The 17,153-nt window shown below is 29.9% G+C and overlaps 1 protein-coding gene across 2 annotated transcripts; it reads right to left on the minus strand.

The window, feature by feature from the left end:
* Positions 1-8,019: 8,019 nt before the first annotated feature.
* On the minus strand, positions 8,020-16,692 carry LOC107449616 (innexin shaking-B-like). 2 transcript variants are annotated; one of them, XM_071178118.1, is made up of 3 exons: positions 16,649-16,692; positions 14,555-14,824; positions 8,020-9,442 (listed from the first exon to the last, which is right to left on the minus strand). In XM_071178118.1, exons 2-3 carry the CDS (start codon positions 14,807-14,809, stop codon positions 8,621-8,623), a joined length of 1,077 nt encoding a protein of 358 aa, XP_071034219.1. In that variant the 5' UTR covers positions 14,810-14,824; positions 16,649-16,692; the 3' UTR covers positions 8,020-8,620. The 2 variants fall into 2 exon arrangements, with proteins under 2 accessions (XP_071034219.1, XP_042899979.1); XM_043044045.2 differs by lacking the exon at positions 16,649-16,692 and adding an exon at positions 15,842-15,920.
* Between the last annotated feature and the right edge of the window lie 461 nt (positions 16,693-17,153).

The raw sequence follows: 17,153 nt of genomic DNA on the forward strand, positions 1-17,153 counted from the left end.
GCAAGCAAGTGCAAATTTGAAAATAATTGCTGCTTCGAAGTGATGAACGATTCATGTTTGGAAGATTTCACTATTAGCGCAGAAAAAGACACTGATGTATTTCATAATCATATTTTATTAATACGCTAAATAGATTTTTTTTTCACTTATTTTGACCTAAATTAAAGTAAAATAATGAAAAAGGGATGAAAAATATGTTTAATAAAAATTCTCCCTGAAAAGGTCAAAGTCAATTCATTAAGAAAAAGAAGCTGAGGTAAAACACTTTGGAATGGTTAACTTCTACTTAAAAAAAACATGTTTTTTAAAGTAGCTGTTATGATTCATCTTTACCTCCCACCGGATTCGCATCGAAATGGCCCTGATGTTGAATGACTAAGCGATTCGATTTTCTAAAAATTATTTAAAAAAAAAAAAAAAAAAAAAAAAAAAAAAAAAAAAAAAAAANTAAAAAAAAAAAAAAAAAAAAAAAACAGGAAGTGAGTTTATTATTAAAGGAATTAAAAAAAATTTTTTTAATATTCGTCAAGTGAAGGTTAATATAACACCATCTTTAAGAAAAAGATAAAAAGTTTTATGGGTGAATGATTTTTATCATTGCTTTCCATTATATTTCTTCCTCATTTTATTCCTATGATTGACTAACGACAAAATTTAACTTACAGTTAAACTTCTTAGTTTTATAATAATTTAAAGAAACAGATTTTTTTCTTAATACTTTGACTTGGATCTCGTTTTTATTTTTATCTCTTTCAAACAACAATCATGCATATAATCACAGAACTTAAACATTTAATAAAAACTCACTTTAATGGAAATTTTCGAAATAATTTGTAATATTTTTGAGACTAAATTCTATGAATAATATTGAGAAATTTCGACATAAAGAGATAGGTAATTCTTTCATTAAATATCAATTTTATTACTTTTTTGCGAAAAAATTAACATTTTTGTCCTATTTAAAGATTAAAATAATATCCGATTTCATAAGTTTCATCAGGGTCACCTACATTTTAAAATAAAAGAGTACAAATTTCATTTAAGTAAAATCTGATAATAAATGAAATAGCACAATTCGAATATTTTTTTATTAGCCGAAGACCAGGTTTTGATTTCTTTAGATAAACATAAAAAAAAACCAACTAATGTTTTAAAAAAATTTGTTTCGTGTCATTCAAGAGCATATAGAGGAGGGGGAGAAGGGGACAATGGCTCCAGGCACCCAATCAAAGGAGTTCAATCCAACAACGATTCATTACACTGAAGCTTAAAATGTGCTACTAGATTACTAATATCATTTTTATAAGGAAATTAAACTTTTAATTAGTAAATATTAGGCTAACATTAAATATTTTGTCCTGAAAAAAAATATGACTTCAGAACAAATCTAATCTTGAACGTCATTAATAATTTCCATAATTTTATTATAATAATTCCATAATTTTAAAAAGTTAAGAAATTTGAAGAATATTTTAATTGAAATAGCCAAGTTTTACAAAATAACTTACGCATGCATTTATGAAAACTATTAAAAATCGGGATTTAAATTACTTTAATGAATACATATTGTTCTACTATTTCTTCTTTTCAATTTAATTAAGTTTTTTTTTCCTTTCCAGAGATTACATTATACCACTCCTCTTTTAAGTGGCATCTAATCGAGGAGTTCGCGTCTACATACCTTTGCACGTCACAGCTGGAATATCTTACGAAATTCCTTAAAATATCTTTTGAAAATTATCCTGCCAATGAATCCTAATAAAATTTATTTTCAAATTTTTTTTTTGCATTTTAGTAAATTTTGATGCTTAAAGTTATCAAATGCATGTGGCAATGTCGAATAAAGTTCAAAATTAGCATAGAAAATTTACTATTTTTTATACGTCATTTTCCCCCTTTCCCCTTCTTTTTTCTGTCTTGTTATTGATGTCTGCAAAATTAATTATTTATCTCAATTGAAGAATAATGATTTTGTCATTTATGAAATATTTTTCAAATAAAATTATACGACAAAAGAATTACTTTTAGAAAAAAAAAACATAACATTTATTTAATTATCTCTGAAACAGTCTTTTAATAAGCCCTATTTTATTAAAACCTTATTAGTTATAAGTAAATTATTCCAAAAACGAACTATTTATAAGATCGCTGGCTATAAAAAAAATATTATTCTGCAAGCGCAACAGGCAGAAAAAAGGAAACGGAACATCCTAAATAACTTTTGTTTAATTATCGAATTGTCATCTACTAGGATCATGAATGGAAAGATCTTTGGGAAAACAAATTTTATAATTGCATGTGTTACCGGCAAAGTATGAAATCCGGCATTGTATAGAATGACTAGGCATTGTATAGAATGCCTAAAATTAGCCGGCAAAGTATGAAATGATTTATATTTCACACATTTCCTAGGCATTCTATAGATTGCCAAATGAGAAACCGGCAAAGTATAAAATACATCTCCGATTCGTTTCAAATATTACTTGGCAAGACTCATGACTTTTAACGCGTGGCTCGTGACATTTTGACTAATAACAAAAATTATTTTTTTTACTGTGCTACATGAAAATGGGGGAATTTATTGAAATTTTCATGTAAAATTTTAATGAAATGTAATTCAAAATGTCATTCAAGCCTGCCATGCTGCAACAAGTAGGTTAATTTTATATTTTTTATATGAAAATTTTGTTTCCCTTAATAAGAAAGGCTTAATTTTTGTTTTGCATAACTTTTTGATTTTCTTTCCACATTTTGAATAAATGTTGTTCAATGGCACTCTCAGTATTTTTTCAGAATAACATTCTTATTTTTGAGAAATGCATGTTACTGTGAATGACCGATATCGGTNTTTCTTCCTCATTTTGTTCCTATGATTGACTAACGACAAAATTTAGCTTACAGTTAAACTTCTTAGTTTTATAATAATTTAAAGAAACAGATTTTTTTCTTAATACTTTGACTTGGGTCTCGTTTTTATTTTTATCTCTTTCAAACAACAATCATGCATATAATCACAGAGAACCTAAACATTTTATAAACACTTACTTTAATAGAAATTTTGAAATAAATTTGTTATATTTTTAAGACAAAACTCTATGAATAATATTGAGAAATTTCCACTTAAAGAGATTGGTAATTCGTTCATTAAAAATCAATTTTTGTCCTATTTAAAGATTAAAATAATATCTGATCTCTTAAGTTTAATCGGGATCACCTACATTTTAAAATAAAAGAGTACAAATTTCATTTAAGTAAAATCTGATAATAAATGAAATAGCACAATTCGAATATTTTTTCTGTTAGCCGAAGACCAGGTTTTTATTTCCTTAGATAAACATTAAAAAAAAAACACTTAATATTTAAAAAAATTTTGTTTCGTGCCATTCAAGGGCATACAGAGGAGGGGGGAAGGGGACAATGGCTCCAGGTACCCAATCAAAGGGGTTCAATCCAACAACGATTCATCACACTGAAACTTAAAACGTGCTACTAGATTACTAATATCATTTCTAGAAGGTAATTAAACTTTTAATTTGTAAATATTAGGCAAATACGAAATGTTTTGTACAGAAACCAAAATTATGACTTCAAAACAAATCTATTCTTGAACGTTATTAAAATTTCCATAATTTTAAACAGTTAAGAAATTTCAAGAATATTTTAATGGAAATAACAAAGTTTTACAAAATAACCTATGCATACATTTATAAAAACTATTAAAAATCGGAATTAAAATTACTTTAATGAATACATATCGTTCTACGATTTCTTCGTCTTAATTTAATAAAGTTTTTTTTTCCCTTTCCAGAGATTACATTATACCACTCCTCTTTTAAGTGGCATCTAATCGAGGAGTTTGCGTCTACATACCTTTGCACGCCACAGCTGGAATATCTTACGAAATTCCTTAAAATATATTTTGAAAATTATCTTCCTAATGAATCCTCATAAAATTAATTTTTAAATTTTTTTTACATTTTAATAAATTTTGATGCTTAAAGTTATCAACAATGCATGTAGCAATGTCTAATGAAGTTCAAAATTAGCATAGAAAATTTACTGTTTTTTATACGTCACTTTCTCCCTTTCCCCTTCTTTTTTTTGTTGTCTTGTTATTGATGTCTGCAAAATTAATTATTTATCTCAATTAAAAAATAATGATTTTGTCATTTATGAATTTTTTTTCAAATAAAATTACACGACAAAAGAATCACTTTTAGGGAAAAAAACATAATATTTACTTAATAATCGCTGAAACAGTCTTTTAATATGCCCTATTTTATTCAAAAACGTTATTAGTTATAAAAAAAATAATTCTAAAATCGAACTATTTATAAGATAGCTGGCTATAAAAAAAATATTAATCTGTAAGTGCTGCAGGCAGAAAAAAGGAAACGGAGCATACTAAATAGCTTTTGTTTAATTATCGAATTGTCACCTACTAGTATCACAAATGAAAATATCTTTGGGAAAACAAATTTTATAATTGTATGCAAAAAAATTTCAATTCGCTAAAAAGTTCTCGGGAAATAGCGAAATAAGCAAAAAGTAAAATCAATATTAAGTTGTCTGAACTTCGGACCGCTCACTTGACAAAACTACTGAGATCGTATATCCCAAATTGTGGCTACCCTCCATATTATGTGGATCAGAAATTCGAATCCGTCGAAATAAAGATATGTTTATTCAGAGAAAGTACGTTTTTGTGTGTGATTTCGTAGCTTGAAATGCCGTCTGTACTGTCATTGAGAGAGAATACGAACAGAGAGACTCTTGATACAGTGTAACGTGCGGGATCTCTGTTTTATCCATATTACCAGACAATAGACGCGTACTCAAATAGTTCAGGTGAACTAATTGATATGAGTATGAGAACAGAATCCCAAAACTGTTGCTCTACAAAGCAATGCGCGTAATGTTTATGAGTTGAAGTTGATCACTCAGCCAGGAAACACTAAATTGCTCATAATATATAATATCTTTTCTTATAAATAATCGTCAACGTCTAACAAATTAAAAATGTATTAAATTTGAGTGAGGACAGTCACTTATTGTCACGTCAAAAACACTATTTTGGCAAGAAGACGCACTTCTTTGTGATCGATTTTTCTTCCTGTCTTTTTTTAACAATTTTTTTGCAAAGCTCTTTATAGTCCAGGAAAATAAAAGTCCTGATAATACAGAGTTAGTCATTTTTTAAGCATTAAATTCTTCGTAGGGACATTTTGTTCCATTTTTAAAGTGAGCATCAAGGGCTCTGGCTAAAGATAGGTTAACTTAATTAGCAAACAAAAATAACCTGTTAGTCATAAAAAAGAATGCATTATTTCATACGATCACACTTTGAAAAAAAGCCTAAGTTATCAAGTGTGTATTTGTTGCAGAAAAATGATAAAAAAGGAGATTTGATCTAATCCCAAGGTAGATCAATTCACGGAAGATGTTAAAAAAACTCTGTGAAGATATTTTCCCAAAGAAAGTGAGTGATTTAATCGAATTCCTGGAAAGATGAAATAAAGAAATCGGATGAATGTAGCTAAAAAATGAACAAAAAATGAAGTAAACATACTAATTTTTGAGTATGTTTTAATTTAAAATATAAGTTTAAGAGTTCAGTTTTTCTTGAATATCATTATACCCATCGATAAATGTTAATTTTTTAAATCTTCAATTCATGCATTTTAATATTGTTACAAAAAATTAAAGAAAACATTTGTGTATATTGATAATAATCGCGTTTTATAATTTTTAATAATCGAATTAATCAAGGAAAGTGAGTGCCATTACATTGATGTTTTTAAGCGCAAGTGCCAATGCTCGATACACATTTGCCCGGTAAACCATACTGATAATTTTTTAAAGTTAAATGCCTTATTCGGTTTACATTTTTTGGAAAACCCACACTGTATCCATCCACACTGAAGTATCTTTAAAAAACAAAAACGTATGAAAGATTAAAAAAAAAAAGAATCAAATCTTTCAAGCTCAAAGTATTCGCACAAGAGATGAACAACGCATATAAAGTGCCGGCATCTGCATCCAAAGTAAACAAACAACTGATATTGTCTAGTTATTTGTGCGATATTCTTGAAATCACCATTACTCGAAAGGATGTTTGAAATCTTAAGGCAAATAACATGAAAATTATTACATTCACCGAACTTCATTGATAATTATTAATAATAACAGATAAATGTGATAAATTCTGGCAAATTATACACTTTAACCGACATACTTCTTTATAATTAGTAATATCTGGCGATTGTTAGTTTTAACCGGTTAATTACATCTAAACGATATTATTTCATCTTTCAACTAAAATAGTAAAGCAATTTGATCAAGTCTCTTACTTTCTTTAGGGAAATCGCCTCAGTTGTTATTTTAATATTTTCCTTGAATTGATGATCTACCGTAGAAATTTGATCAAATCTTCGTGTTTATATTCTCTCTGCGACATATATCCTAGGATCATTAAAATAAAAAAGCAGTATGCTCAAAAAATGCTTGGGAATAAACAGTCCACTGTTTCCGAAAGTAGAACTATCAGTCCAGTTTCCCGAATTCCATGGTTTTGCACCACAGAGATATTTCTAAGAACAGAATTTACAACCTAAACTGTAACTTTTTTAACTTTAATTTTTTTAAATTCATGGTTTTGCAACACAGGGAGATTTCTTAGAACAGAATTTACAACCTAAATTGTAATTTTTTTAACTTTAATTTTGATTAATTCTATGGTTTTAAACCCCAGAAATATTCATAAGAACAGAATTTACAACCTAAACTGTAATTTTTTTTAACTTCCCTTGTCGACAGCTTCCTTCGTGGAATATGTTCCCTCTCTGTGGAATCCAGTAGCTCAATTTCCTGAAGCTCGCATTTTTCATAACCGTTCTCTCAGATACAAACTTTATCCCACAAAATAACTTATATACAGGAAGCATTTCATTCTTGCTGTTCTAGTTCACGACAACTTCACGAAAAATAAATGGACAGTTTTCTTACTCCTTTGATGCTTTATATCCCACATTTTTCCAAAATTTAGAGTAGGTTTGAAAAAATTACTCACTCGATGAAAGATAAGCAAAATTAAAAGTATAAAAATAAAATGGTATTGCATTTCTAATACAAATATTCGATTATATCTTTCTTGTAAATAATTACTACTTCCTATTAAAACCAAGAATGGCAGTTTTCATCGAATAGTTTTCATAAAAACAAAGTTTTTTAAAAATTTCATTCAACTATATACTTATGAATAAATGGCGATAAAATGGATACCTTGTTTTCGAAGTCTCAGCTTCATTATTTTTCTTTCTTTAACCATTTTTTAGCAAATAAAAGTTTTTTTAAAGGAAAAATATCCCAAAGAAAGAAGAGTGCTTGTAATGTTTTTATTCCTTCCTTTTTTTTAAAAAAAAAAGATGATTAAAAATACACAAAAGAAGAAGTCGTGATTTTACCAAGGAAAAAGATCTCTTCAAACTTATAACGCTAAAAAAAATTCTTTAAAAAAAAGGAAAAGAATTTTTTTGCTTTTATGTGGGATTTTTATGCTTAAAGCCATGCAACAATATTTTTTCAGTAAGAGCATAATAACAGACAGGAAATGTTTAATGAAGCATTAAAATGTTGTTACACAACAGAAAGTATTTTTTCAACTAAGCAATTTTCATATATATAATACTTAATAAAATGGTATTTCCATAAGTTGTGGAAAATCACTTCTTATTCTCAAGGTCTTCAATTTGAGGTTGGAGTCCGTATGTCTTGTTTAAATCCAAATTTTTGGAAGTAAAATAGTTTTTTAAAAAAGAATAATAATAGATGTTTTAAAAAGGTTTTATTTATCCAACAAAAACATCTTCTATATCTTTGCTATATTTGAATGAAATTATTGGGAAAGAGAAACTTTTAAGTATACTGGGTAGTATAATAAAGTTATAAAAAGGTTGACTTCTTTTTCTATAATTCCCATATAAATTGTTCTGAATGAACTCTTGCCATCTGTACTAGAAGTAGACGCCATCCTAGTAGAATAAACGATTTTAGAAAGAATTATGTTTCCAAATAAATTAAGAAATTAATTAAAAAATATAATTTTAGGCTTTATGAATGCGAGATAATTATATTTTTTATTTAAATTTTATTGAGCTGATTTCAAATTTGAATTAAAAAAATTCACTGATGAAACTAAACATCAAAGAACAATTCTTGCAACTTTCTCTTTCTTTCTGGAGGAAAGAAAAAGTGATCTTAATTTTACTTTCGCGACCCATAGTGGGTTGAATAAATTGATTTGAATGGTCGCACCAGAGCTACCACAATGGACAGATGATCTTCTTTATTAATGATCCTAAGACAATCTTGGTTCGTGCTTTCAACAATTTCGATTGCATTAGATATGGTGATCGAGTTCATCAGATCTCCATACCACACTCAGCAACATTCTAACCATCTCATTGGTAATAAGACGAAATGTAAAGGAAAAGTTTTGAAACGACATCATTAGGGTTGTTGAAATGCTCAAAACGTTTTCCTTTTTAAAACACAGTTATCTCGACTAAATTAACTTTAAATAAACTTTGTTTATTACGTATACATAAAACTTCAGAAAAAATTATGAATGTTTTCCCTGTATTTTAGCAGAAAAATCCACTATTACATCTTTCATTAAAATATCATTCATGTTTTGTCCCAGGAGAGTGATGAACAAAAAATCTCCCATATTACCTGTCTCCATGACAGCTTTCACATCGTTCTCGGGGATATTCCGGTATGTTGTTCGAAGCATCGTCACCCTCAGGGATGGAAAAGAGAACACAATAAGCCTGAACAGAATGGTGAAGAACGTCAGAACTCCCAGAGAAACGAACCAGAACCACAAAAAGAGGAAGATCTTTTCGTTGATGACGTTGACGGCTAGCAAGCAGATGACAGACGTGCTTCTGACCATTCCGGATTCTCCTAGATACCGGTAAGTGCAGCTAGTCACTCTCGGAAACATGCGAGAAAACGGATCAGTCTGCGAATCCCACCTCAAGTAGTTGACCGCCTCGATACCGTAATAATAAAACTGTCGGTCAAACAACTGGTCCAGCAGTTCCATCTGAAGTAAAATGTTGACGAAACAAGCGACTTCGCAGCCGAAGTATTTTACACTATAAGTGTTGTCGACACTCCAGCGTGAATGAAGATGCTCGACGATCAAGTCCTTTTTACTGTATTGTTGGTTGTTGTAGTAAACCTTGGTCTCTCCCCTGTCCTGTAGCAACCACGAGATCTTTCCCTTCTCAAACTCCAGCCATGCCCAGTGAGGAAGGTAGAACGCTATAGACTGGATGAACAGGATGAATCCCACCCATTGATAGTACCTGTGGTACTGGTATTGGGTTTCATCCTGAGTTGGAAATATGCCTGGATGTGGAGCTCCTTCTGCTGGCTGTAAAGAAAATTATGAAGAATTGAAAGAGATTTTAATTCAAATATTCTCCGAATAGAGAAGAATTCCATATCCTGATCTGTAATCGCCAATTCTTGGCAAATTTCGGGCAGTGGCCCACTGGAAACTGACAAAAAAATCTTCGCAGAAGAGGGTCAACTCAAAAGCTATAACTCGTACCCAGCTCCGATTAAACCTCTATTTTTTTCGTAAAAAAATTGCTAGATTAAAATCTATTTGGCGCATTCGCGATTGTAGTTGGCACGACAGATCACGATACGGAAATATCTTCTCAAAGTATTATTCAAACAAATTCACTTAGAATTTTGTTCAATTAAATTCATATTACTTTTAATTTGATATACAGGTAAAAAAATTAAACTACGAAATAATTTTAAAAAATGCAAAATACACTGATGGCTATTAAAATTTTTACACCAGTCGTTGTTAGTGGAAAATTAAGGAGTATATATCCTCAGAAACCAAACCAGCAACAAAAGTTAACCCACCAAACAGCAAAAACAACATTTGCCCGCTCCGATTATTAGTCACACTGTCATTTTAGGGGATCTCGATCAATACAGCTTCAGGACAATGACATAGTTCATTGACAATATTAATTGGGGAGTTGAGGTGAGTCAGTTATTTGGTAACCATTAATTATAAATTTTCAATTGTTCAAAAATCTAGAGTACATGCTGACGACGATTACTTTTGGACATTTTTTGTATAAAGGAAGATCAGTTCAGTTCGGAAAACATTAGTAGTGTATTATCCTGCTTAAAAATAACATTAGCGAGGTCGAAAATAAAACAGAGCCACGAGTAACGGTTGGTGTTCAAAGAGCCAGAAATGCAAACAAGACGGATATTGACTCGTGTATTCATTAACACTCAATATAATCACTGCGAGTGATGGACCAGTATGACGATGTCGAATGACAATTTGAAATGTGCGCCCTCCATGGTGCTATCAAACACCGGTGGGGCCAGCTTTATTTTTAGTACAGAACCGCTGTGCCGCCATTCATGGCGTATGACGCAGCGTCAAAAGTAACAGAAGACTTGGTTAACACGTAAGTGGTTCATACTGCTGCAAACGTTGTTGACCTGTTTGATCACAAACATATTGTCTTGTAAACGACTTCAATTCCATTCTCAAGGTTCGTGTTGTGGTTATGTGACTCCTTGAAGATATGCGGATAAAATGTCAGCTTTCTTGACTGTTAGTAGTAAGGGATCGATGAAATCTACCATAACGTTCCGTATGATCACCCTGATCCTATCTATTCCATATTGTGTGAACAGTTAGTTAAGGGGTCTTAGTCAGCGAGAGCAGCAATAATAATGTACTATAAACCGCCACCCTGTTAGGCTATAATCATTCCTTTTTCAAAGTCAGGCACGTTATTCTAGACATTTTGTAAAGGTACACATTTTTCTTACGCAAGGTATGACAACAGCTTTTTAAGACTCAAATAACATTTAAATGCAAATTGAGTATGATAAAATTGCTATCGAACCTTTACCGTGAATGCTCTAAAAATCTAATTGCTTACATATCACGCCATCACGTTCTATCTGCCACGCAAATTTCACTCGTGTGGCTTGCCATCTTCTTGGCTTAGATTTTTTAAAGATCAGTAGTGTATATGTTACTGTGAAAGCCTGGAGTCTGGTAAATCCGAAGTCTCACTAGTAAGACCTAAGATTTACCAAAATGGCTTGGTAAAAGTTCGAAGTATGGTTTAATATGATACCGTTTCGGACTTTTACCAAGCCTTTGTGGTAAAATCTAGGAGTTCTCATCGCCTTCTTTTAAAATACGAAACGAGGGTTTACATGTGATGGGATTTTTCATTTTTCATTATCAGATATATTGGGTATTGTTCTGTTAAAGCGAAAAACTCACAAAATCTCAACATCTCGGCGGGTGAATTTGGGATCGCAAAGACAATCCTTCCCCTCAACTGTCGTACCGTGAGCAGTGAATACTGGGAGATTTGGTATTTAGCCTTTAAAAAATCAATGCTGGATATACCGGGTAAACGTTTACCAAGCAGAGACACTTAATCTTATAAAAACATCAGCGTAGGGTATATCGGGTAAATGTACATCGGACAGTTGCATTTAACCTTTAAAGGATATCAGTGTAGGGTATGCAAGAGTAATAGCACTTTGCCTTAAAAAAATTAGATTAAAGTATACCGGGAAGGGGCATTTAACTTTATTGAAGGCCCCATGCACATGATTAATATTTGAGGTAGAAAAAAAACCAAAACGCTAAAGAAGAGTGGCATATCCCTATTAGAATTAAAATTAATACATATTAATGGAATTTAAATATCAAAACCTGATTGATTATCGGAAAAAACTTAAAGGTGCTTCTTATAAACACTTTTCGTTTCTTCTCTGTCAATTTCCGTCATGTCTTGCCTGACTCAAACTAGCATTTTGATGCTGTAAAAAATTTTGTCTGCTTATTTAGTTAAATACCGGTTAGTTTACGCATAGTGAAACGTTATGTTCTTTATGTTTTTAACAAAAGTATTTCTTAAATTAGCACCTTGAAAAGAATCATTCTGAGAGCTTTTGTTACCCTCCTAAGACTTCATTAAAGAATTTATTTTATTTTTTGGTAAATTTAAAAGGAAACGTTTTAAGGAGCATTTATTATACATAAAATGAAGAAAGAACAGAATTTCGAAAAATAACAGTAGAAAATATTGAAAGAGAGCTATATAATAAATCCTTATAAGTGGAAAATAAGTTTGTGATACTGTTATATTCTACTTCAAAATTGTTATCAAAATATTGCATTAACGTCCTTTAGAACGGAAGATGAGAAAAAATTGAAAGGGAAAGAAGATTGAAAAAAAAAGTTATCAAAGAAAATCAATATCCGAGCAAAAGCTATATTTAAATCAACCCATAAAGGAAAATATAAATTTCTGTAAATGGATGCAACAAGAAAAATAGAAAATATCTAAAACCTCAAAATAATTTTTAGGAAGATAAATCTAAGAAACTACTCTGACTTTATTATATAGTTTAAATATTTACTTAGTCACTTGTACAAAAACATAATATATGTATGTATAATTGAAACAAAAGTTAAACAAATTAAAATTGTTAATGAATTTTAAACAAAGTTTCTGAGGTCCTTTCGTTTTATTGAATTATGTATTAAATACTTATTTACGAAGGATGTGAACAAAATGGTGGTAACGGAGCCCAGAAAGTTTCAGAATACCGAGCATGCGCAAATTGACATCGGAGTAGTAAGGTGTTGATGCGTAGAGTTCCATCGATCTAGTTGAAAAGACGGGTTGACTTAGCGTATCTATTTTAAATTATGTTTACAAAAGCTGATAAGTGGTCGTGGAATAAAATCATCGCTGTCCATCGTACAAATGTATTCCCCATGTTATCAAGGATTATCTGAAACCTATGGCAAGAATACGTTGGCTTAGAGGACTGTCGCATGATGGGTCAAAGTATCAAAGAGAGCACTATCACATTGACATCATGATTGATCTGCTTTTCATACACCTGTCAAATACATTAAAGATTGGTCCGATTTCCTAACGTCCCATCAGTGATCTAAGCAGTTGGGCAACATAAAATAATTAATGACTAACGGCATCCTATGGCTCTGTGGCATACAACAAAAGTAGTTTTGTTTGTACTGTGCCCATAACAAAGAGATCATCATGAATAAATTTTGGCCTGATTACCAGATTTTCACATACTGGAACTTAATAGTTCTAGGGTTTAACTTTTTTTAGTTTAGGTAATATTTTAAGTCACGAAATCAAACACTAAAACTTGTTTTTCTATAAATAAGTAAGTTTTTTTTCTAATGGACTCGGAATCTTGATCCTCAAAAGAGGAGAAAGGAGGCCGCAATCTAGAAATGGTGTGGACAGGAGAACGATGGTAAGCTTTGATCCTTTAGTGTAAATTTCACTTAACACGCATTTTGCCCCATCTCCGAATTAATGAAGTGATTCACAAATTTTTTGCAGATGATTATAAAACTTGCTTATTCAAAGATAATTCCATGCAAAAAATAATTATTTATACTTATTTTTTTTAATATTTATTTTAATAATAAGCTTTAAAAGTTGAATTTTCAGGAAAAAAAAAACATTTTAATTTATTGTTGTTCGTTTTAAATTACAAAATCCAGAATTAAAAGGGACCAGATCTTGAGAAATAAAAATTTAAAAATACAACTTCTTTTTTGCAAAAGGGACTTCTTCGTCAATAAGGGGTTCTAAAATCAATTTCTGTTCTGATCAAATTATTAGGACTTTATTTTCCAGATGGTGGTTATCCCTTATATTTAAAAAATTAAAATTCCAAATTGGTCGGAAAAAGAATATGTTTATTCAGAGAAGTAAAAAAATGTTTGATCGGTATCACGAGGGTCTTAAGGCGAGTAACATGGATAGATTTATCAAAAACAAAAGTTTTTGACGCCATCAAGAGAATTAAAGCCCTGCGCGAACTGATCATAAAATTCAAAAAGCAGACTGTCTTTGGAAATATAACATCATGCCTGGTATCCTCGTAACATGATGAAAACCTGTGTAGTTCCATATTTCGGTAGATCGTAAACCGAATAGGATATTTTGGACAAACGGTTTCTTCCTACTCTCTGTTATCTGCATAAAACTGACAAAAGTCACTTCCAGAACTTCAACGTTCTATATGAAGACTCAACCTCTGTTAAGCAATGGGCGTAAAGCGTCTTTTCTGCTCTATTTAGAGTCCTAAACTAAACAGCGTAGTTAGCGACACCTTCGGAAGACTGTGCCTGGTACACGCTTTACCGACAAAATCCACTGGGTCATTTATTTAAATGACTTGCAAATAAATTTTGATTAATTAATCTAATTACCATACAATTGCAAATACTACAAAATACTTCGGTCATTGAAATGGATTTAACTTTTAGCCCATGAAAATCGATTTCTTTAAACCTAGTTCTAGATGCGATGCAGCCATAACTGGCTTTTGCGCCAGTAACTCTCAAATAACTAAACAAATCATTGAAATGGAGAGAAAACCGTTTCGCAGACAAAGGATGATTATATTAAATACTCACGCTCATATTCAAAGCTAAAGTCACAGTGTATGTGGTGGTTATGTAACAATATATTTCCACGATGGAGTAGTGGTCTTGAGTGTTTTTAGAACACCTGATGGGCTCTCCCGCATACTGCTTTGTACTCACTAGAAAACAGAACATCAGTAGGATATAAACTGTGGCACGATAATGAAGGCGAAACATCCAGTGATCCAGTTTGAATTGCTCTGTCTCAGAGAATATATTCTTCCAAGCACTAATGATGTGGAGCATATTCTTTTATATATCCTGAAAGGAATAATAATAATAGATTAGTTATTTCAACAAGTTTAAAGTTGTGCAAGTTTTAGTTGCAAAGTTGTGCAAGTTTTAGTTGCAAAGTTGCGCAAGCGGATAAATCCAATTTGCATTCATGTGTTTATGTAACAATGTTCTCTTATATAAATGCATTAAAATATTTAAATGTTTGTAATCTTACTTTAAATTAAAACTGTTCCAATACAAATTACGTAACCGATACAAATTATTTTTAAAATATTTATGACATGTAAACATTTATAATATTTTTAGTCAGCATTCTTACAAAAATAACAATAATTTTAGATATTCAATTTCGGTTAAACAAATTTTGATATTATGTTTAAATATTTTTGCAAAAAATACTTATACTTCAATAATTATAATATCATGCTTCTGTTCATATTTAAAAGTAAAAACTTTTGTATAGGTATTAAAAAATTTTATTCAATGAACTAATTATATATATATATATATTTTAAAGCGTTTTACTGTGCAATACAGACACAGATTTTACAAATGTTTTATATGTTTATAAGAAACAAGAAAAGAATACTTCCTAAATACCATCCCTAAAAGAGTATTTTTACCTCAAACACTATAAAGTTTTCTGTAAACTAAATCATAATATTTTATATAAATTAAATTTTATCATATTATTTTATATATTATGATAAAATATGACGTATCTTACATAATATATTTTACACAATATAGTGATTATCATATTAAATAATGAAATCTATTTTTTTCTCTATTTTTATTTCTTATTGCATTAAGTAATATGTTTTAAAAATAATAAATAAAACTTAAAAAGCTGCAAAAGTTGGAATTTAGAATAAATCAACGTTAGCATATTTGAATATGAAAATATACAAAGAATAAATTCTATAGACAATTTATGTGACATTGAAACTTGAAATATTTTGTAATGGCAATGTAAAGAATCATTGGCGCATTCACATTTCATTTAATTAACTACTGTAGCTCAAATTATAAACACATTACCTTTGTTATATTAGTACCATCAATAATTACACTTCATCGAAAACAACAAAACATACATCAACTCATTCATATGTAAAATGTTTTTCTACTTACGAATGTATGGAAACCTAAAAAATGACAAACGATTTTGAAGCGATTTGATGTTTGTATCGAAATTTTTAATATTACTATGCAAATGCGATTCGAGTAATTAGATAGCTTTAGTAATTAATTTTAAATTAGAGTATTCAATATAAGGACGATACATATCCACAATACTAAAACTGCAATATGAAAATAAAACAAAAATTAAATTTCTTAAAAGTTCTAATCAAAGTCCAAACGATTTTTTAAATATGCTTTTATTATTTTTAAGCGATTTAATTTCCAAAAAAAATCGTTTGAAATATGTACTTTTACGCCTACTTTTTTTAATGAATAAAAATAATTTTATAATATTTAATGCTTTGTATTTAATAAGACTTGAAACTAATTTAAAAATGAATAAAAGTAATGAGTCGTTAGATAGAATATTTAATACAATTATTCTATCAGAACAAGAATCCAAAGCTCATCAAGAATATTTAGCTACATGTAAGTTTATTTCTACAATTTATTCTTAAAAATTTTTTTTCTCTGTCTGAAAATATGTACTAGTCTTAATTATTTTCATAACATCCGAAAACTTAATGGTATTGGTAAAATGAACCTATACATTTAATAAAATAAATATCGAATTAGTATGTGTATGTATGCCTGAAAAAGAAGAAGGATAGCAAATATACTGAAGGCAGTAAAAGTAAACTAAAAGTAAAAGTATTCACAAACCTAAATGCATACAATGGGATGCCTGCAAGGAACATAGTGTGGGTATTTCGATCCTGATTATTTGTTGAAACGTAGCTTGTGTTTACGTTAGCAACTGTTCTTTCCATTCTATTTCGAGTAAGCCAAAACCATCAAGTATCGATTCTTTCAAGTAACTCATTTTATATTCCTTCACAAAGATTCCAATCCTTTCAATATATATATATATTTCATCTAACACAAAAATAGGCAAGAAGTCATGTAACACATAAACAAGCTAATTATGCATCGAAGTTGCCAGGTACACAAAACAAAAATATATCACGGTTACAATAAAATACATAAACAAATAGTAAATCTAAGTTAAATAAAAAAACGTAGACGAGAAAGAATTATATTTCAATAAATTCGACGCGTGATACGGCACTGTATTTAATTAGCTTCACGTTAATTAACATTCTATCTTATGAACTTAGCTCAATTTAAACAAGCTATTTCGCTTACAAACGATCAGCTGGCTGACGTT

Source organism: Parasteatoda tepidariorum, chromosome 2 (assembly GCF_043381705.1).
Source record: "Parasteatoda tepidariorum isolate YZ-2023 chromosome 2, CAS_Ptep_4.0, whole genome shotgun sequence".
Classification (NCBI taxonomy): Eukaryota; Metazoa; Arthropoda; class Arachnida; order Araneae; family Theridiidae; genus Parasteatoda; species Parasteatoda tepidariorum.

Coding starts and splice junctions, on each gene's coding strand:
- LOC107449616 (XM_071178118.1), bottom strand. CDS start 14,809: ATGCTCCACATCATTAGTGCTTGGAAGAATATATTCTCTGAGACAGAG. Junction 9,443..14,554: donor CTTTAGCTTTGAATATGAGC/GTGAGTATTTAA, acceptor TTTTCTTTACAG/CCAGCAGAAGGAGCTCCACA.